Consider the following 22,542-nt stretch of genomic DNA (forward strand, 5'->3'; position numbering starts at 1 on the left):
CGCCACTCTCAGCACACCAGTTTGTGGTGGTTTACATAATTGTCGAATACACTAAAATCCCCAATTAAAATCCTATTTAAAACCCATATCCTTAAAAAAAAAAAACCCTACACACAACAATACAATATGGATGGTGGGAAAATAACTAAGCCCTCCCTACCACGGGGAAGCTGTAAGCCAGGGTGGTGAGTGAGTATTAGGTGTCTATACTGCCCCTCCCCTAGTCGGACTTGGGGCGGTTTACCACATAAAATAGCCTCTTGTGGCGCAGAGTGGTAAGGCAGCAGACATGCAGTCTGAAGCTCTGCCCATGAGGCTGGGAGTTCAATCCCAGCAGCCGGCTCATGGTTGACTCAGCCGTCCATCCTTCCGAGGTTGGTAAAATGAGTAGAATCATAGAATCATAGAATCATAGAATCGGAAGGGGCCATACAGGCCATCTAGTCCAACCCTCTGCTCAATGCAGCTTGCTGGGGGGTAAATGGTAATGACTGGAGAAGGTACTGGCAAACCACCCCATAATGAGTCTGCCATGAAAACTCTAGAGGGCGTCACCCCAAGGGTCAGAAATGACCCAGTGCTTGCACAGGGGATACCTTCACCTTTACCTTTACCTTACCACATAAAATAGAAACAGTCAATAAAACATTGATAAAAAACAATAAAGCATAGATTTAAACAATAAATTACCCACCTCCCATCTCCCCTCAACTGCAGGAGCGTTGTTTTGTTGGTGGAGTTATCTAGTTGGGGGAAAGGGAGTGCTGGATGGAAGGAAAAAGAAGAAAGGAGAGAGGAGGGAAAGGGGGGGGGTAGATATCATGGCTGCCATGATGTCAACTGTAGGCCTGGTGGAAGAGTGCCATTTTACAAGCTCTGTGGAATTCTAACACTTCCATCAGAACCAGGACCACAACTGGCAATTCATTCCACCTAGCTGCAGCCAGGGCCGAAAAGGCCAGGTGGACGTCTCTAGGGCCAGGGATCACCAACATGTTGGTATTTGTTGAGCATAATGCTCTCTGGGGAACTTATTGGGAATGGCGGTTCCTCAGATATGCGGGTCTCAGCCCACGTAGGGCCTAAAAGGTCCATACCAAGACCTCAAAGATCTGGAACTCAACTAGCAGCCAGTGGAGCTGCTGGAAGGCAGGTTGAATATAGATCCTCCACGGGGGTCCCTGCAAGGACCTGAACAGTGATGTTCTGCCCTTGCATAAAGAACTGCTTGACCCTGGCCATTGTGCCTATGAAGCAAGAGGATTTGGCTGTGTATCTCTGTGCAGGCAACCCAGACCCAGCACTTCAGCATCAGGGTCACATCCTACCAAAACTTGCCCTTCTCACCACATAGAATGTGTGTGCTGAAAAAAAATGACCAGAGAAACACAGGATTTCCTACCAATATATGGGCTGGGGTGACCTTATTTGCATGGGATATTATTGAGGTGGGAATGGGGGGTTCCTTTCCTCCTCACTGTTCTATTGATTTTCCTGGCGTAGAGTAATCAGCTACAAGTCCACAAGTCCAATTGTTTAGCGTCCTTGCTTATTTGTACCAGCTGCACCTGCAGAATGCTCCTTTCCCCACACAGGACCTCAGTTCACACAAAGAGGAGGTCACATGGTTAGCGAGTGCCTGGACTATACCACATCAGACTGAAAGGGGGCACTCGTGCTTGAATACTTTTGCAACTTTAAAAAATCCACAAACGGCGTGTGCAAAATGAATGTGAACGTCAGGTCAGAGGACCTCCTCCTGGCATGTGCTTTTGGATGTTTTGAATCTTTTCGTTTGCTGTACCATTCAGTCACGTGAACCTCCATTTTCGCTGCGGTGAGGTAAAGGATGAAGACCTCATCTGGGCTTGTCAGCCTCCCGGTGAAGTTTGGAAATGTCTCAGAATTATAACGGATTTCCAGCCTGCAAAAATTAGTTCCCCTGGAGACAATGATTTAAAACCCACACTCATCTTCAGGGGAGGGACTGGTTTGGTGATAGGGACCATCCAGTTATCGTATTTTGGGCTGGAGATGGGTGGGACAAAGAAAACCGAAAGAACGCTTACCTTACTTGCTTATTTTGAGAGGTTAAAGGTGATTCAAGATCAGCTTCCAGAAAAAGGCCAGGGTAAAAGTGAATTAAAAAAACCCAGGTAAAAACACCCCTGAGGATAACAGCAATAACAAACCAAGCAGCAACTAAAGGGACAAAAATGTACATGGATATCAGATGATGAAACAAAACAGTATGGAGCTAGAATGGGGGGTGGGGTAGGGCAACTATGCAGAAAAGCCTTAGGCTGGCATCTGTTTTAATGTAGAATTATTTGGTAGGTAGTACCTTTCAGTCATATGAGCCTCCATACAATCTGTAGTTTGGGTGCAAGAACTAGGGGAGCAAGCCTACCTTGAGGTGGGGCCCGGAAATCTCTCAGAATTACAATTGGTCTTCAGATGATAGCGGGCAGACCCTCTGGAGACAATGGCTGCTTCATAAGGTGGACTCCATGGCGTTATATACCACTGAAATCCCTCCCTTCCCAAGCCCCACCCTCTGCAGGCTCCACCCCCAATTCTCCACGTATTTCCCAATCTGTAGCCAGCAGCCTTAGCTGGGTAGATCTGATTAACATGGCAGTACCTTACGTATATTCTATTTAAAGATGGACATATTTTAGCATTATATCCTACCAAGTTCCCATCCATCCACGGACCCCGCCCACCCCCAGGATCCACCCACCAGATCTCCAGAAATTTCTCTACTCAGGGATGGCAGCCATTTACTAGAGCTTGAGAAGGAAGTACTCCACCAAACTCAAAGGAAGCGCAAGTCAGCGGCTGGCCTTGCTGTCACCCGAGTAGGGATGTGGGTCGGCTGGGGTGTGCTCCTTTGGCTCCTGGGAGTCGGTAAGTTTTTGACTCAAAAGGCTACTCTCCAGAGGCTGCTCAAAAAGCTTCACATCTGAACCACTTTTTAATAGCGGATCTAACCCACACATCTTTTGCCCTCTCTGTCCCAGGATGCTCCGCTGAAGAGATCACTCAACAACCAAGTCTGGTCCTGCAGGAAGGGCAACTTGCCCGGCTGGAGTGCGACCCAGTAAAACAACACATTGCCATGTACTGGTACCGGCAGGATGCAGGGCAGGGTCCTCAGCTTCTCTTCCTATTCCAGAATAATCAGCGCATAGACCTCGGCCACCGACTTCCACGTTTCACAGCCGAGTGGCCCGAGGGAGGGAGATGTAAACTGGAGGTTTCGTCTGTGGAGCGAGGAGATTCGTCTGTGTATCTCTGTGCGAGCAGCCGAGACACAGCGCTTCAAAGTCACCACCACTGACTGCAAAAACCTCCCTGTGTGTGATGTGTAAGGCTCCCTGGAAGCTCATGTAAGCAGCCCTGGTTTAAAGAGTCGTGGGGCTCATAGCCCCAAAGCCAGTTTATCGATTTGTGGGGCCTTAGCAGAGCACAAGTGGTGTAGTTACTTGTCCTGTGACAGAAGGGAATCCCCTTGCCAGGAATAGATGGAACTTTGGAAGCAACTCACAGCTTCTTGTTTGCTTGTTCTTGTGGTCCACAAGCTGCGTAAATACAAAGACCCCCCCTCACACACGAATCACTGGGCAAAGGCCCCCTAACTGTACAGCATGACAGATCCCCTGGAGCCACAGGGCCCATAGCATGTGCTATAGGTCCTATTAGGATAAACTGCCTCTGCGTGTAAGGAGAGAAACATTGGCTGGAAAGGTGAAGCTAACTCTCCTTTTGGCTCTCTCCTATGCATTCCCCTAATCTGTTCCAACTCTGGTCTACGCCAGGCCTATTCATTCCTCAAACAGTGAGGGTTAGAGAGAAAATGCTTTATCGGTAAGAGAAACAGTGATCCTTCTGGAGGAAAACAGAACAAAGCTCATGGAGAATAGTATCTTTCAAGGTTACCAGGGGCTGGGAGTTCTTGTGATTTTATACCAGCAAGGATCATCATTACAGTTCTTGTGTATCAATACCAACCACCCCTGCAAGATGCTCTGTTTATCATGTCTATCCTAAGTTCCCCAAAACAGCAGGTCACATGGTTAGCTGGTGTCTGGGCTGTACCACTTCAGATTTGCAGGGGGCAATATACACTTGCCAGGCTGAAAAACTCTTGGAAATTTGGGGATGGGACTTGGGGGAGACAGAGTCCATCCTCCAAAGCATCCATGTTCTTCAGGGGAACTGATTTCAGTCATCAGGAGATGAACTGCAGTCCCTGGTCGTGTCCTTGAATTTTCCTACACACTAAAACAAGCAGAAATTAATTATACCAAAAGAAGGAACACACAGTGTAGAAATGAAACAAAGAAATATACTGTGTGGCAGAATGTGCTAATTATAATAAACCACCGATAACAAGCTTGTACAGTTTCTTCCTTCGATGAAAATATTTATTAGCAGATTTTGCTTGACACCTTTCCAGTTTTCTTTTCTTCAGGCAGATTCTGCTAATGAATATTTTTATCGAAGGAAGAGACTGTACAAGTTTGGTATCGGTGGTTTATTGTAATTGGCAAATTCTGCCACACACTTTTGGATACTGGCAGCTGAGGAAGTTAACTGAAAAACCAATTCAACCGGTGTGGTTTTCTGCCGTTACTTTGAATAACTGTCTCTCCCTCATAGAGCCCAACGTATAACGTGCTGGAGAGGGAGAGATGGCGTCCAGGGTGACTGGACTAGCATGGGCTGGTGGATCAGCTGGGGGAGGGGGAAGAGAGCAGCAGGTGGGATGGGGTCTGAAAACTGAAGAGAAGGGGAAGGTCTTCATGGAAGGTACATGGAACACCTAACAGGAGAATTATGCTGTTTGACATGGCATGGGGGGGGGGGGAGGTCTGCCAATTTGTGCTTACTGTTTGAAATTTGCTCCAGGATCTAGTAGACCTCTTGTGATGTCTTTGCCACTGAGGAAAATATTTTGAAAGTGGTTCTTACCAGACGGTGCTTTGGTGAAGAGTATAAAATGATTAGAAAAAAGAAAAGCAGACAAGAATAATCTTTTTTCCATTGGTTTACTAGTTACATTTATTGTATTTTGTTGAGCCCCTGTTCGGGATGTCTTTGTGATTTCTGCATTTCTACTGAACAAACTGCTTGATTGTTTTTTGTAAAGTCCAGGTGGGACCTGGAGATCTACTGGAATTACATCTTAACTCCAGACTAGGGAGATCAATTCCCCTGGTGAAAGGAGCTGCTTTGGAGGGTAGACACAGAGGCGTTATATAGGGCAGAGATCTCACCCCTCCTCAAAACTCACCCTCCCTAAGCTCCTCCCCAAATTTCCAGCAATTTCCCAACTTGGAGATGGAAAGTCTGTGGGGTGGATCTGTTTCTGCTGAGAGGTGGTCCCTTAATTCTCCCAGCTCAGTTACAGCAATTACGGCTGATGGGCCCAGATGCCATCCAGGGTGGTGCCATAAGCAGAGCTGCTTCTTGGAGCCTGAGAAGGAAATGCGCATCAAACCTCAATGCAACCCAAGCGTAGTCTCCCAACACAGATGTGGACCGGCTGGTGTGTTGCCCTTTGCCTCCTGCAACTAGGTAGGTCCTTTACTAAGAATATATTTAGAGGTCAATGTTGTGGGGAGAGGAATGGGAAGGCGACTGTAAGCCGCTTTGAGCCTCTTTCGGGTAGGGGAAAGCGGCATATAAGAACCAACCTTCTTCTTCTTCTTCTTCTTCTTCTTCTTCTTCTTCTTCTTCTTCTTCTTCTTCTTCTTCTTCCTTCTTCCTTCTTCCTTCTTCCTTCTTCCTTCTTCCTTCTTCCTTCTTCCTTCTTCTTCTTCTTCTTCTTCTTCTACAGTTTTCAATTAATATTACTGATTCCCCCCTCTTTCTTTCTGTTCCAGGAGGCGCAAATGCTGAGGTCATTCAGCAGCCGAGTCTGGTTCTTCAGGAAGGCCACCATGCCCACTTGGAATGCAACCAAACAAATAAGCATGACTACATGTACTGGTACCAGCAGAAGGCAGGGCAGGGCCCGGACTTCCTCTACTACTTCATTGAAAATTCCGAACAACAGAAAGGCAACATATCGGTTCGATTCAGTGCTTACCAACCGAAGGAATACCGCTTGGACCTGAACATTTCATCTGTGAAGCGAGAGGATTCGGCTGTGTATTTCTGTGCAAGTAGCCAAGACACAGTGCTTCGGAGTCACGGCAACTTCCTGCAAAAACTTGCTGATGTCATTACAGAGCATATCTCTGCAGAAACAGCATCTCCAAGAGGAATACACGGTTTCCTTCATGCTAATGTATGGGCTGGGGCAGCGGCCTTTGCGAAGGATATTATCGGGATGGGAGTGGGGGGCTTCACCCACCAAGGGTTTCCTCTCCCTGTCTCCATTGATTCATTTTCCTACAGAGGGCGATGATCATGTGTGAGTCTCATTCACCATCCTTGTGTACCAGCCACACCTGCAGAATGTGTCCTTAACCACACTGGCCCTCAGTTCCCACAAACGGGAGGTCACATGGTTATTTTGACTGTGCTATACAATGTCCCATTGAAAGGGGGAGCTCGTACTTAAATATTCTGTTGTGTATGTGGATCCGTGCAGGGCTGAGCATGAGGTCTCAGGTAGGATTCTAGCTGCCCCCTAAACAACCAATGTGCTTCAAGGCTCCCAACCATGGCAGCCAATCTATGTAAGCCTATGGCCTGGATCTGTGTCTGCTGAGAAGCAGCCCCTTAATTCTTCTAGCTCACTTAAAGCAATTGAAACTGACAGGCCCAGGTTCCTTCTAGGGTGGTGCCATAAGCAGATGGAGATGCTTCTTGGAGCCTGAGAAGGAAATGCACATCAAACCTTGATGCAACACAAGCTTAGTCTCCCAACGGAGATGTGGACCGGCTGGTGTGTGGCTCTCTGCCTCCTGCAACTAGGTAGGTCCTCGACTCAAAATACGTTTAGAGGTCAATGCACAGCTTTCAATTAGACTTTCCCCCCCTCTTTCTTTCTGTTCCAGGAGGCGCAAATGCTGAGGTCATTCAGCAGCCGAGTCTGGTTCTTCAGGAAGGCCACCATGCCCACTTGGAATGCAACCAAACAAATAAGCATGACTACATGTACTGGTACCAGCAGAAGGCAGGGCAGGGCCCGGAATTCCTCTATTACTTCATTAAAAATAACGAACAACAGAAAGGCAGCATTTCGGATCGATTCAGTGCTTACCAGCCGAAACAATACCGCTTGGACCTGAACATTTCATCTGTGAAGCGAGAGGATTCGGCTGTGTATTTCTGTGCAAGTAGCCAAGACACAGTGCTTCAGAGTCACAGCAACTTCCTGCAAAAACTTGCTGATGTCATTACAGAGCATATCTCTGCAGAAACAGCATCTCCAAGAGGAATACACGGTTTCCTTCATGCTAATGTATGGGCTGGGGCAGTGGCCTTTGTAAAGGATATTATGGGGATGGGAGTGGGGGGCTTCACCCACCAAGGGTTTCCTCTCCCTGTCTCCCTTGATTCATTTTCCTACAGAGGGCGATGATCATGTGTGAGTCTCATTCACCATCCTTGTGTACCAGCCACACCTGCAGAATGCGTCCTTAACCACACTGGCCCTCAGTTCCCACAAACGGGAGGTCACATGGTTATTGTGACTGTGCTATACAATGTCCCATTGAAAGGGGGAGCTCGTACTTAAATATTCTGTTGTGTATGTGAATCCGAGCAGGGCTGAGCATGAGGTCTCAGGTAGGATTCTAGCTGCCCCCTAAACAACCAATGTGCTTCAAGGCTCCCAACCATGGCAGCCAATCTGTTTAAGCCTGTGGCCTAGATCTGTTTCTGCTGAGAAGCAGCCCCTTAATTGTCCTAGCTCAGTCACAGCAATTACAACTGACAGGCCCAGGTTCCTTCCAGGGTGTTGCCATAAGCGCATGGAGCTGCTTCTTGGAACCTGAGAAGGAAATGCACATCAAACCTTGATGCAACACAAGCTTAGTCTCCCAACGGAGATGTGGACCGGCTGGTGTGTGGCCCTTTGCCTCCTGCAACTAGGTAGGTCCTCGACTCAAAATACGTTTAGAGGTCAATGCACAGCTTTCAATTAGAATCACCGACTTTTCTCCCCCTCTTTCTTTCTGTTCCAGGAGGTGCAAATGCTGAGGTCATTCAGCAGCCGAGTCTGGTTCTTCAGGAAGGCCACCATGCCCACTTGGAATGCAACCAAACAAATAAACATGACTACATGTACTGGTACCAGCAGAAGGCAGGGCAGGGCCCGGAATTCCTCTATTACTTCATTAAAAATAACGAACAACAGAAAGGCAGCATTTCGGATCGATTCAGTGCTTACCAGCCGAAGGAATACCACTTGGACCTGAACATTTCATCTGTAAAGCGAGAGGATTCGGCTGTGTATTTCTGTGCAAGTAGCCAAGACACAGTGCTTCAGAGTCACGGCAACTTCCTGCAAAAACTTGCTGATGTCATTACAGAGCGTATCTCTGCAGAAACAGCATCTCCAAGAGGAATACCCGGTTTCCTTCATGCTAATGTATGGGCTGGGGCAGCGGCCTTTGCGAAGGATATTATCGGGATGGGGGTGGGGGACTTCACCCACCAAGGGTTTCCTCTCCCAGTCTCCCTTGATTCATTTTCCTACAGAGGGCGATGATCATGTGTGAGTCTCATTCACCATCCTTGTGTACCAGCCACACCTGCAGAATGCGTCCTTAACCACACTGGCCCTCAGTTCCCACAAACGGGAGGTCACATGGTTAGCTGTGACTGTGCTATACAATGTCCCATTGAAAGGGGGAGCTCGGACTTAAATATTCTGTTGTGTATGTGAATCCGTGCAGGGCTGAGCATGAGGTCTCAGGTAGGATTCTAGCTGCCCCCTAAACAACCAATGTGCTTCAAGGCTCCCAACCATGGCAGCCAATCTATGTAAGCCTGTGGCCTAGATCTGTTTCTGCTGAGAAGCAGCCCCTTAATTCTCCTAGCTCAGTCATAGCAATTACAACTGACAGGCCCAGGTTCCTTCCAGGGTGGTGCCATAAGCGCATGGAGCTGCTTCTTGGAACCTGAGAAGGAAATGCACATCAAACCTTGATGCAACACAAGCTTAGTCTCTCAACGGAGATGTGGACCGGCTGGTGTGTGGCCCTTTGCCTCCTGCAACTAGGTAGGTCCTCGACTCAAAATACGTTTAGAGGTCAATGCACAGCTTTCAATTAGAATTACCGACTTCCCCCCCTCTTTCTTTCTGTTCCAGGAGGCGCAAATGCTGAGGTCATTCAGCAGCCGAGTCTGGTTCTTCAGGAAGGCCACCATGCCCACTTGGAATGCAACCAAACAAATAAACATGACCACATGTACTGGTACCAGCAGAAGGCAGGGCAGGGCCCGGACTTCCTCTATTACTTCTTTAAAAATTACGAACAACAGAAAGGCAACGTATCGGTTCGATTCAGTGCTTACCAACCAAAGGAATACCACTTGGACCTGAACATTTCATCTGTGAAGCGAGAGGATTCGGCTGTGTATTTCTGTGCAAGTAGCCAAGACACAGTGCTTCAGAGTTGCAGCCACTTCCTGCAAAAACTTGCTGATGTCATTACAGAGCGTATCTCTGCAGAAACAGCATCTCCAAGAGGAATACACGGTTTCCTTCATGCTAATGTATGGGCTGGGGCAGTGGCCTTTGCGAAGGATATTATGGGGATGGGTGGGAGTGGGGGGCTTCACCCACCAAGGGTTTCCTCTCCCTGTCTCCCTTGATTCATTTTCCTACATAGGCCGATGATCATGTGTGAGTCTCATTCACCATCCTTGTGTACCAGCCACACCTGCAGAATGCGTCCTTAACCACACTGGCCCTCAGTTCCCACAAAGGGGAGGTCACATGGTTAGCTGTGGGCTATACTATGTCCCATTGAAACGGGGAGCTTGTGCTTAAATTTTCCTCCATATTTTAAAAATCCATGAACTGGAAAACGAACACTTCCATTCAATTCCTGGGCTGAGGGAGGAGTCGGGGTTCTTTGACAATGATGACCAAAGAGGTGGGTGGGGCAGTGAAAACCAAAAGAACGTTTTGAGCCAAAACTTTTGTGTTTGTGCGTGCGTGTGTGTGTGTGGGGGGGGGTTAACCCACAAAATAAAATTAAATAAAGGAAACAATACAAAAAGCTATTCATTGAATCAATGGAATCCTACTAACAAAGCTACAAAATAGAAAAAGAATAGAAAAAGAGTTTAAACATTCTAGAAAAAGTGAGAAGGAAAGAACTAATTAAGAAGTCGCACAAAGATTCTGGAATGTGTTGTAACCCCGCCCCTTTTTAAAATCCTGTGCACCGGCCTGTCTCCAGGCTAGAGAGGAGTCCCCCTCGAGAAAATGGCTGCTTTGAAGGGTGGACCTTGTGGCATTATATATCACGGAGGTCTGTTCCCTCCCCAGATCCCATCTTTCCTAGGCTCCACCCCCAAATACCTGAGAAGTTTCTAACCCACAGGAGGTAAACCTATGGCTGTTCATGCTTGGAGCCAATGTCTTACCTCTCTCAACTCTGTTACAGCAATTACAGCTGACCGATTCCACCCATGGTGGTGCCATAAGCTAACCGTGCTTGTGGGTGTCCGAGAAGGAAATACACATCAAACCTCAAAACCACACAAGTTTACTCTCTCAGTAGAGATGTGGACCAGCTAGTGTGTGGCCTCCTGGAATGAGGTAGACCCTTGACTCAAAATATTTTTCAGTCAAAATGACTGGCATTGTATTTCCCCTCCTTTGCTTCTATTCCAGGAGGTTACAAATGCTGAGATCCCCCCACAGCCGAGTGAGGTTCTTCAGGAAGGCCAAGAGGCCCACGTCGAATGCCACCAAACAAATGAGCATGACCACATAAGCCCTGTCATTTAAAGCCATTGTGTAGTCACACCCGCTCCACCTGCAGAATTTTTCCTGTATTGTGCCTAACCTCAGTTCCCACAAATTGCAGGTCACATGAAGATAGTTTCAGATGGCTAGGCCTGTTGGACTGAAGCACCAGTTTGACTCCTGCAGCGTCTTGAAGACCAGTGAAGAAGATCTGAAGAAGTGTGTATGCACATGAAATCACATACTTTGAATAAAATTTGGGTGGACTTAAAGGTACCCTGGGACTCAAACTTTGTCCAGCAGGTCACATGGTTAGCCACTCTAATGCGGGCCCCGTATAAAAACACCCCCCACAACAACATCTCAGACTGGAATTGGAGCTATGGAAAGGAACCGTGGTAGAAATAACACTATAATTGATGCTGTCGCAAAATGTAGATACGGTTTTAAGGATTTTAAAATGTTACGAATTTTTGACTTGTACTATTGTGCTGTTTAATTTTGTCCACCACCCATAACCGGAAGGGCGGCATCTAAACTGAATTAATAATAATAATACCATCTGGGCTCTACTACTTCATACCGAAAGGAGGCGCTCATGTGCTTGACTATTTCTCCGTTTTTAAATAAACCCATACAAACTGCCAATGGAAAACTGATATAACAGAATGAATGCTAGGTGAGGAGACATTTCTCTGGCATTCGTTTTCAGGTGTTTTTATGTGTTAGGAGGTTTTTTTTAGTACTATTTGGTCATATGAGTTGCCATGCAATGGGTAGTTCAAATGCAGGATTAAGACTTCATCTAGGATCTCTAAACTTCCGGTGTGGCCTGGAGATCTCCCAGACTTACAGTTGACCCACCATACTACAGAGATCGAAGAGCCTCTTGTGGCGCAGAGTGGTAAGGCAGCAGCAGAAATGCTGTCTGAAGCTGTCTGCCCATGAGGCTGGGAGTTCGATCCCAGCAGCCGGCTCAAGATTGACTCAGCCTTCCATCCTTCCAAGGTCGGTAAAATGAGAACCCAGCTTGCTGGGGGGTAAACAGTAATGACTGGGGAAGGCACTGGCAAATCACCCCGTATTGAGTCTGCCATGAAAACGCTGGAGGGCGTCACCCCAAGGGTCAGACATGACTCCGTGCTTGCATAGGGGATATCTTTACCTTTACTACAGAGATCAGTTCTCCTGGAGAAAAGGGCTTCTTTGGAATATGGACTCACAAGGGTGGCCAAACTGTGGCTCTCCAGATGTCCATGGACTACGATTCCCATGAGTCCCTGCCAGCATGGTGAATTGGTAGGGGCTCATGGTAATTGTAGTCCATGGACATCTGGAGGATCACAGGTTGACTACCCCTGCTGTAGAGGATACACTGTATTGCATTATACCCATCAAGTTCCTTCCCCTTCCGAAATCCTGCCCACTCTAGGCTCCACCCCCTGATCTCTAGGTGATGATGAATTTAGTCCTCGAGCCTGAGAAGACAGTACCACATCCAAGGTGAATCAGAAGCTTACCCTGCTCTCATTTGAGCAGAGATGTGGATTGGCTGGGGTGTGCTCCTTTGCATCCTGGGAATCGGTAAGACTTTGCCAGGTTCAAAAGCTTATTCTTTAGAGCAGTGGTCCCCAACCCGCAGGCCGCGGCCCAGTGCCGGGCCACAAAGGCCTTGGCGCCGGGCCGCGGCTCCTTCTTCCCTCCCCCCCTCGAAGCTAGAAGCTCGCGGCCTGGCAAGCTTCTTATTTTAGGAGGGGAGGGAAGAGAAGCTTGCTGAGCCGCAAGCTAATCGACATGGCGGCGGCGCAAACACATGTGCGTGGCAGTCCGCGAATGCGCGTTTGCGCTGGGGCTGCCGCGCGTGCACAGGCCCCCGGGCCGCCCTCTCCTCCCACTACGCCGCAGCGGTCCGCAGCAGGCGAAAGCTTGCGGACCGCTGCTTTAGAGAACGCTCACAACTTCCAAAGCAGAGCCACTGTTATCAACTGATGTCACTGTCAAGGTTTTCTTTCCCTCTTCTTCTTCAGGATGCAGCAGCGAAGAGGTCACTCAGCAACCAAGTCTGGTCCTGCAAGAAGGTCAATCTGCCCAGCTTGAGTGTCACCCAGCAAAAGGACACAACGACTTGTACTGGTACCAGCAGGAGGCTGGGCAGGGTCTGCAACTTCTCTTTATGTTCCGGAGTAAGGAACCAATAACCGTTGGCGACACTGATCCACGTTTCAAAGCTGAGTGGCCCCGGGAAGGGATCCCTAAACTCAAGATTTCGTCTGTGAAGCGAGAGGATTCATCTGTGTATCTTTGTGCAAGCAGCCTAGACACAGTATTTCAAAGTCACCGCTTCTTCCTACAAAAACCTCAGTGTGAGCGAAGTGTAAGGCTGGAAACTCATGCCAGAAGAGAAACCTTCTTTCCTACTCTCCCCATAAACACCTATAAATTCATCCTGGGGCAGCTCTGCCAGCTCTGGGTTGGGAAATCCCTGGAGACTTTGGGAGTGGAGCTGGGAGTGGGTGGGATTTGGGGCAGGGTGGAGTCTAATGTTGTGAGGTCCACCCTCCAAAGCAATCATTTTTTCCAAGGGAACTGATTCTTTATTATGGAGATGAGCCATCATTCCAGAGGATCCCCAGGTCCCACAGGTACTGGCATCCCTAGTAGCACAGCCAAGGCAGAGTCTGCACTTACTTTCTTTATTCCATTGTCAATCCTGTTGAATTCAGATTGCTTTGAACTCGGGTCTTCCTCTCCCCCCCCCCCATTGAAACAGGAAAGTCTTCTGCACATGGTTAGGGTAGTTCAGAAGGGGAGGGGGAACAAGCCTCTTTATTTCTTTTCTTGAAGGGTGGGGGGAAAGGAGCCAAGCAGGGAGCCTCTTCCTTGTCTTGGGGAGGGGGGAGATGATTGAAAAAGGCAGAGGAGGGAGGAAAAATCCAAGACCGACAGAAGTTGAGAGAAATCAGGGGCTTCTCCTTTAAGGCAAGCTTGTCACATGACCAGGTGTGACCTATCAGAGGTTCTCAATCCGGATTTTAAAATATATTGAGGATTAAAAGAACTCTATCGCACAATAAAGATAGGGTCTCTCTGGATCAATCCTTCTTGCTGCAGAAGGAAAATTTAAATCGCCCCAAATCCAAATGGAAATCGCATTCTGTGTAGAGGGCAGGGACTGAATCAACCTGGGATTGGAATAAAAGCTCCGTGCAGTTTACACCCAAGTCCTGCCAAAATGAGTGAGTGAGAGAAAGAAAATGATCCACAGGTAAGAGATATGGATACAGAATCAATCCTCATACAAGGACCAATTATGTTAATATCTTTCAGGGTTGCTAGCTTCCAGGCGGGATCTGTCTGAAGTTCTTGTGGTGTCACAAATGATTTCCAGACCACAGAGATTAGAACCCCTGAAAAAACAAAACAAAATGGCAGCACTGTATGATGTTGCCTTCTCATTGAGCTCTACCCCCAGGCCCTGTCTCCAAATATCCAGCAATTTCCCAACATTGCTCCAAATATCCAGCAATTTCCCAAATTGCTCCAAATATCCAGCAATTTTCTGCTTTGACGCTCAGTCATGACTGCTTAATTCTCTCAATTCAGACCATGTTGGCCTGAAGCAGCAGAACAACTTTTGACTCCAGGGGCACCTTTAAGACCAACAAAGCTTGATTCAAGGTATCAGCTTTCGTGTGTATGCACACTTTGCCGGTGCCACTATCCAACCAAGTGTTCCTGCACACAAAAGCTCCTATCTTGAACAAAACTTTGCTGGTGCCCAAGGTGCTATGGGACTCCAACTTTGCTCTCTCTGTACATTTAGACCAGTCACACCAGACAAGCCCAGTTTCAACCCATTGCCATGCCTTAAGAACAGCCCACTTCCTGGAGACTGAGAAGGAAGTACCACTTGAAGCTTTACAGAGCACGAGGTCCGTCTGCCAGAAGAGATGTGGGCTGGATGGTGTGTGGCCATTTGCATCCTGGAGCTAGGTAAGTCCTTGGCTCAACAGAGGTTGCTCTAAAGCAGGGGTAGTCAACCTGTGGTCCTCCAGATGCCCATGGACTACAATTCCCATGAGCCCCTGCCAGCGAATGCTGGCAGGGGCTCATGGGAATTGTAGTCCATGGACATCTGGAGGACCACAGGTTGACTACCCCTGCTCTAAAGCAAAAGATTCAGGGAACAGATATATGATGGAATCCAGACCATTCACAATCTAAAATTCCAGTTTAAACCAGTAGCTTTCTTACTAGGATTAATGGAAGAAGAAATGGGCAAGCAACACAGAACCCTGTCCCAATAACAGCAGCAAGGATTGTTTTTGCTAAGGAATGGAAAGAGTCGCAAATGCCAGCGGTAGAGAACTGGCTTTCTAAATAAAGGTAGCTTGCTGAGATGGCAAAGTTGACTGCCTTACTGGAAGAAAACTCTTCATACAAGATTGAAAATGCCTCTTGGAAGTTTTGCAACAGAGGGACAAAAAATGACGTACTGAAGGCTTTGAGAATGGGAATATAAACACATTAAAGGATTGCATTACTAGAAGACAGAGGAGAAGATGGAATACAATTCTTAATGAAAAATTTTAAGGAACAAAAAAAAGAAGTTGCTCTACAGAGTGACTAGGTCTCCTCTGGCCACTGGTGAGGGATGGGGTAGGGCAGGGGTACAGCACCAAGTTGCAAAATACCTGGAGATTTTGGGATGGAGCCTGGGAAGAACAGGGGCCTCACTCGGGTACAATGCCATCCAGCCCATCCTCCAAAGGATACATTTTCTCCAGGGAGGACCAATCTCTGTAATCCGGAGAAGAGACACAACTCCGGGGGATCCCCAAGTCTCACCTGGAAACTGGCATCCCTATCGCTCTACTATTTCAGTTTTAACCACCAATATGTTCCTCCCCCCCCCGCCCCTTTCCATTTCAGGGCAGGCAAATGCTGAGATCACTCAACCGCCGAGCCTGGTTCTTCAGGAAGGCCATGATGCCCACTTGGAATGCCACCAAAGAAATCAGCACAACTCCATGTACTGGTATCGGCAGAAGGCAGGGCAGGGCCCGGACTTCCTCTATTCCTTCTTTAACAAACAAGAACAACAGAGAGGCAACGTTTCGGAGAGATTTGAGGCTAGGCAGCCTGAGGACCACAGCTTGAACCTCATCATATCGCCTGTGAAGCAAGGATTCGGCCGTGTACCTCTGTGCGAGCAGCCCATTCACGGCGCTTCAAGGTCATAGCCTCTTCCTGCAAAAACCTGCTTGCATCGTCCTGTAGTGTGTGGCTACAGAAGCAGAGTGGGCCAGAGAGATGAAGGGTTTCCTACCCGGGCCTTCTCTTGTCATGCTAATTTCTGGGCTGTGGTAGTTGTATTTTCAAGGGATATTATAGGGGTTGGAGGGGGACAGTGGTTTCCTCTCCCCACTCCTCTACTGATTTTCTGCACAAGTCCAGCTGTTGTTTCCCATCCTTGAGTCTTTGTGGCAGCAGCTGCACCTGCAAAGCTCTTCCTTCACTGCCCCCCGACCTCAGTTCCCACAAGCAGAACGGCACATGGGGAGCCTGTGTCTGGGCTGTTCCACTTCAGCTTGCACTTTTGATAACACTGATCACTGATGCTTTAGCTCCAAAACTTGACTACTGTAACATGCTCTAAATGGGGCTGCCCTTGAAGACGAGAGGCCCATTTCCATATGTATGGAAAGCAGTGGCCTGCCTTTTGGCTGGAGGAAGCCAATCCAACCTTCTCAGTCTGGTTTTGAAAAAATATCACTGGTTATCCATTTTCCGATTCAAGGTGTTGAGCACTTGATAATCTGGGACCCATGTGGCTCCCCATGCAAAGATAGCCCTCAAAAACCTTACACAGATGTGGTGGGAGTTGATCAGTTAGTGCTGAAGGTCATGGCAACTCTGCACTCTTTATTCATGGAAATACGAACTCTGATAACAGACTCAAAGTCCTGGGAAGTGAAAAGCTGCCACAGCCTTGGGAACTACAAGATAAGGCCTCCAGGCAGGTATTTAGGGTGTGAGGTGTTCTAGCAATCTTCTCTTACCTCAAGTGGAGAACGTGAACACTGACAGAGAAACCATGAAGTTCCTTCTGCTCCTTGCCTGCCTGGGTGCAGCTGGTGGGTTCTGTAATACTATTTCCTTTTGTTCTTGTTTTGGGATCAGCTAAACCCATTTCTTGACTGGCCAGTCTGTCATAAGTGCTACTAGAGGTAATGTGACCCATTCCCTCCACGTTATTTGTGACCTTGTTTGGAGGGCATATCATTGCCGCACAGATGGGTCACCGCATGAAACTCTTGTATGGTGAGGCAGAATGTTGTTTAAGCCCATTGTTTTAATTGACAGTGGTTGCCCAAGCTTGAAGAGGTCTTTCAAAACTGTTGATTGTTGAGCTATTTCTAAAGGGAGATGTCAAGGAAATCTTGTACACATACTTTGGCACTAAGCCATGGGCTATTCTGAAACAGAAAAATGGCTGGATGGAGACTTGAACCCTGGGATGGTCTGATGTTCTACCAACATTAGGCTTGATGTTCTACCAACTGAACCATTTCACCGAGCAGACAATTGACTTTCTCTCCTGACTTGGCTCATATTGTTTTAGTATCCCCTTTCTAATAATTTGGCCAAGAGAGGTTTCATGTTTGAATTACATAGAGATGTTTGAGCACAATCTCTTTTTTCCCTGTTGTGAAGACCTATCAGGCAGGGAATAACTTGGATCATGGCAGATGCAAGTTCAGTTTCTTGTTCGCCTCTGAAGTTCTGTGTGTTGTTTGTTAAAGTCCTGCCTTAGCCATATAGACCTTTATCAGAGCTGTTATGAGGCTAAGTGGGTCAAGAACTTCAAAATACTTGGCTGCATCCACAAGCGTTGTGTGTTATGTGCCATCTGGTCACTTCCAATTTATGGCTACCCTATAGATTCATGACCTCCAGAACAACCTACCATTAGCAGCCTCACTTGGGGCTTGCAAAATGAAGGTCATGGCTTCCTTGAATGAGACCATCCTTCTCATTTTGGGTTTTAATAAGAGGCATTTTCCTTCCTTGCTTTTCCTCTTCTTAATGTCATGTTTTCCGGGTTGCTAACAGTGGCAGTTCCAAACAGAGAAGAGGGGTTTTGGAGAATACTGCTAACATGTTCAAGAACCCCATAATTTAAGCATTTAACACTGCTGGTTGTCCCCTTCTGGTTAATCCAGACGATTAATGCATTTATGGTCTGCGGATGAAACTTCCGAATGCTGCTGATATTAAAGGGGCAGATTTTTACAGCTTCCCTCAAGCAAATGTTCAAGGTCTTCTTTGAGCCAATTGACTATGATTTTGCTTTTGACAGCTGCTCTTCCTTTTGATGATGATGATGACAAGATTGTAGGGGGATACACCTGCCTGGAGCACTCTATCCCCTACCAGGTGTCTCTGAATGTGGGGTACCACTATTGCGGAGGCTCCCTCATCGACGATCAGTGGGTCCTCTCGGCAGCTCACTGCTACCAATCGTGAGTGCGCAAGAAGCATTGTTGAATTCTGTCCTATTTATGGGATTGTCATTTTGCTGTGGTGGGATAAGTGGGGAAATCAGCTATGCCATCAACGTTATAAATTCAGGACATAGCAAGAGCCCTGCTGGGTCAACGGTCCATCCTGTCTCACACAGTGGCCGAGTTCCTCTGGAGGACCAGCAACAGGGTATGGAGGCCGAGGCCTTCCCCTGATGTTGCCCCCTGGCTCTGGGATTCAGAGGCTTAGTGCCTCTGAATGTGGAGATTCCCTTTAATCACTATGGCTAGCGGCCACTGAGGGGCAGCTCCTCTAGAAATACATCTAATCCCTTTTTAAAGCTGTTTATTCCTGTGGCTGTCACTACATCCGCTGGCAGAAGGCAACTCCACCTTCTTCAGTAGCCATTTTGTGGTTTGCTCCACCTCCCAAGGCAGCCATTTAGTGGTTGTGCCCACCATCCTGTATGAGAATTCCAAAGGGGCCCATAGTCTAAAACAGGGGTAGTCAAACTGCGGCCCTCCAGATGACCATGGACTACAATTCCCAGGAGCCCCTGCCAGCAAATGCTGGCAGGGGCTTGTGGGAATTGTAGTCCATGGACATCTGGAGGGCCGCAGTTTGACTACCCCTGGTCTAAAAAGCGTTGGGAACCCCTGCAACAGACACAGGGTCTGGTGTCCACGGGAAGTTCCTCTTCTTCTAGATGAAGGTTCAGGTAGGAGAACATCAGGACGACGCAAAAACTTGGAGTTAACAGTGTGTTGTGTCTCACCTCTTGTTTCTACAGTGGCCAAGTACAGGTAAGACTCGGGGAGCACAATATAGACGTGCTGGAAGGCTCGGAAGAGTTCATTGAGGCCGAGAAACAAATCCGTCATCCTGGCTACACCCCGAGGAACATGGACAATGATATCATGCTCATCAAGCTGGCCACCCCGGCCACCTTGAACTCCCGCATCCGAGCCATTTCCTTGCCTTCCCGGTGTGTGACAGCTGGGACCGAGTGCCTCATCACAGGATGGGGGAACACCCTCAGCAATGGATGTGAGTTCAGAGGCGATTCCTTCTCAAGCCATAGAGCTGCTTTTCCTTCTGCTGAGATTTGGTGTCAGAACGTGTGCTTCATAAATGCAAAGGTCAGCTGAAAGATCCTATGATGGAGTGGCTCTTTAGCATATCCATGGACTGCAGTTACCATGAGCCACTGCCAGCCAGCATGTCCATGGACTACAAATGATGGCAGGAGCTCATGGTCATTGTAGTCCATGGACATCTGGAGAGCTACGGTTTGGCTACTGTTCTATGATTAGAAGTGGAACAATCACCGTGGGGGGGGGGGGTTAGGGAAGGCAACTTAACCCTATCCCCATTTGACCATTTTTAGTTTTAAAAATTTATTACAATGCAACCTCCCCCCTTCTGTTTCACCTGTAATGACAAAATGATGCCCTTACCAGAGTTGCATTTCTGCAGTGTATGAATGAAGGCATACCTATGGAATAGGAAATCTGGGTTTGCAGGTAAGGCCAGGGGGAAAGGGTGCCGGCGCTGCTCCTTGTCACAGCTCTCCACTCACACCTCTCCGTCCTTCCTTGTAGTCCTTCTGCAGTGCTAGATTTGGGTTTGTTGGAGTTGCCCAACGTGCTGGCAATATCTGTATGCACAGAGAAATGACATGTCGCTACATTATTTAGATTGTAGCGTTTCAGCCTCTGCTGAAGGAGGGGGATCCAGTTTGGATACTTCCTCCTATAAAATATTCTGTTGTGATGAAGTGTAGCAGATCTGACAGGTCTAGCTAAAACTGACATACTATTTTCCAGAATGCAGAGTGAGGGATAGTTTGTTCGTTTGCACATTAACATATGACGCCCCCCACCTCCAATTTATCGCATGCCCCGTGTGTACTGTAGACAGGAGATCTGAGGATGGTCTGGCAGTCAGGCAAGGGATGTTCAGAGGTGTTTTTACCATTTCCTGCCTCTGTGTCATGATGACCCCTAGGGTTCCTTGGAGGAACTACCACCCAAATCCTTGGTGGTCTCCCATCCAAATACTTGCCAGGGTTGGCCCTGCTTAGCTTCTGAGATTGCTCCCCTTACACACACAAACACACACACAATCTCTAAAGCGGTACAGTCCCAAGCAGACTGTGTCCCACCAACCAATATTAATGATGCATGAGAGACAATAACTGAGATGCTGTGATAATAGCCAAGATTGGTTCAAAAGCTGCCCCTGCTCACCAGTTTCCAGATGATCCTGACATTCTTTTATTCTCTTTTTTCTCCTCTTGTGGCAGATGACTTGCCAGAACTCCTCCAGTGTCTGGATGCGCCAGTTTTAACCGATGCCGAGTGCAAGGCTGCCCTTCCTGGGAAAATCACAGCAAACATGATGTGTGTGGGGTACCTGGAAGGTGGCAAAGACTCCTGCCAGGTGAGGTGCTTTGTCTCACTCTTCCTTCCGCCTAGGTGGAATGTACTGCACGGGTTCATTGCCAGTAGGCTCTCATGCAGAACATGAGATTTATTCAAGGTACATGCTGTCACGTGCATGCACACTTTGTCAGAAAAAGTGAAAGAGAATATCCTCAGCCATTACATACAGGTAGAGAGAGAGTGGGGAGGTTTAACTGGAAAATAACTTACCCACTAGGCTGAACAAGATGGAATGAGACGGGTGCCTATTGCTGCCTGTTGTTTGATAAATTGGGAAGTTTTATGGGGTATGTTTTATTGGATTATGTTTTTATTGTTGTGATGTAAACCGCTGTAAGCCCTTTCGGGGAGCGGCGGTCTATAAGTCGAAATATGAATGAATGAACGAACGAACGAACGAACGAACGAACGAACGAATGAATGAATGAATGAATGATTTACAGGTAATGGCTGGCTAGAGTGCAAATGCATGAGAGATAATAATGGAGATTATGTGATAATAGCCAAGATCTCTGAATTGCTGTAAATAAGCATACAAATACAAGAGTCAGCAAACAGACATGAGAAGAAGTTGAGAAGAAGTTGGAGTCCAGTGTCCACCCAAAGGTCAATCACATTTGGGGCCAGGGATCATCAACAGGTTGGAACTGGCAGAGTGAAGTGCTCTTCGGGTGATATACTCAGCCCTGAAGCTTGAAAGGTTGTCTCTTGGAGGAGGGCAGAGGATGGCAGCAGAGGACAGGACCTGCAGTAATGGGTTTCAGCTACATGTAGAAAGGTACTGGCTAGATGCCAGGGAAAAAATATTCACAGTTCAAGTAGTTCAGTGGTGGAATCGGCTGCTTAAGGAGGTGGTGACCTCCCCCTCACTGGCAGTCTTCAGGCAACAGCTGGACAGATGCTTTATGGGCTAAAGCATTACCTGGTCCCACCTACTTCCTAAAAGGTCTTAGTGGGTGACCAAAGCGATATACAGTGTGACTATGACATCAGGCAATTTCAATGTGTTGCCTCTGTTGATACAGAACTTTTAAACTGCCACATCACACCCTCTGCTTCTATTTAGCTTCCAGTCCACAAATATTCCAAGACCTCATACCTACTAATGCTTGCCTCCATTTTTCCCCAAACAGGGAGATTCTGGTGGACCCGTGGTGTGCAACGGGGAGCTCCAGGGCATCGTGTCCTGGGGGGTAGGGTGTGCTCTGAATGGCTTCCCAGGGGTCTACACCAAGGTCTGCAACTACGTTGACTGGATCCGGGAGACAATTGCAGCCAACTAAAAGATCTGTCGCCTGCCCAGGTGCTGCTGATATCGGCTTCCTTTTCCAAGCGGCTGTGCGGTTGCAGCAGGAAACGGGATATGGAATAAAACAAATAAAGGCATCTGTGACGTACCATTTGGTGTTGCCCCGGTTATTGAATCCCGACACGTTTTAAAAATGTTTTTATTTTGCGTCTCATTTTTAACTGAACAATGGCAAAACACAATATGCTGCGACAGTTATGCATCTGTTAAGTCAAGGCAGGCTTCGGGAGTGTCTTCTGCATGCACAGCCCTGCTTGGATCAGTCTGAAAAATCCTGCCTCCTGCTGTTGGGAGTGTTATTTACACAGATCCTCTCAGCAGCGCCCTCTGAGATAGGCTACCCCAGGTGTAGTCAAACTGCGGCCCTCCAGATATCC

The 22,542-nt window shown here is 47.7% G+C and overlaps 3 protein-coding genes across 3 annotated transcripts in view; 2 read left to right on the forward strand and 1 right to left on the reverse strand.

The window, feature by feature from the left end:
- The window catches only part of LOC143841426 (trypsin I-P38-like), a 43,547-nt gene extending 33,983 nt beyond the window's left edge, over nt 1-9,564 (reverse strand). The window contains exon 1 of the mRNA XM_077345714.1: nt 9,481-9,564. Coding sequence (XP_077201829.1) covers nt 9,481-9,517 — 37 coding nt within the window. The 5' untranslated portion in view covers nt 9,518-9,564. The remainder of the gene's footprint in view (nt 1-9,480) is intronic.
- On the forward strand, nt 5,438-9,396 carry LOC143841428 (uncharacterized). The gene is made up of 5 exons (XM_077345717.1): nt 5,438-5,583; nt 5,892-6,298; nt 7,014-8,052; nt 8,145-9,184; nt 9,275-9,396. The coding sequence occupies exons 1-3, from the start codon at nt 5,511-5,513 to the stop codon at nt 7,245-7,247; spliced, it is 714 nt and encodes a 237-aa protein (XP_077201832.1). The 5' UTR covers nt 5,438-5,510; the 3' UTR covers nt 7,248-8,052; nt 8,145-9,184; nt 9,275-9,396.
- Nucleotides 9,565-16,901: 7,337 nt separating the features above from the next.
- LOC143841425 (cationic trypsin-3-like) lies at nt 16,902-22,244 on the forward strand. Its single transcript, XM_077345712.1, has 5 exons — nt 16,902-17,022; nt 18,249-18,411; nt 19,203-19,459; nt 20,718-20,854; nt 21,990-22,244. Exons 1-5 carry the CDS (start codon nt 16,983-16,985, stop codon nt 22,137-22,139), a joined length of 747 nt encoding a protein of 248 aa, XP_077201827.1. The 5' UTR covers nt 16,902-16,982; the 3' UTR covers nt 22,140-22,244.
- The last annotated feature ends 298 nt before the right edge of the window (nt 22,245-22,542 follow it).

Source organism: Paroedura picta, chromosome 7 (genome assembly GCF_049243985.1).
Source record: "Paroedura picta isolate Pp20150507F chromosome 7, Ppicta_v3.0, whole genome shotgun sequence".
Classification (NCBI taxonomy): Eukaryota; Metazoa; Chordata; class Lepidosauria; order Squamata; family Gekkonidae; genus Paroedura; species Paroedura picta.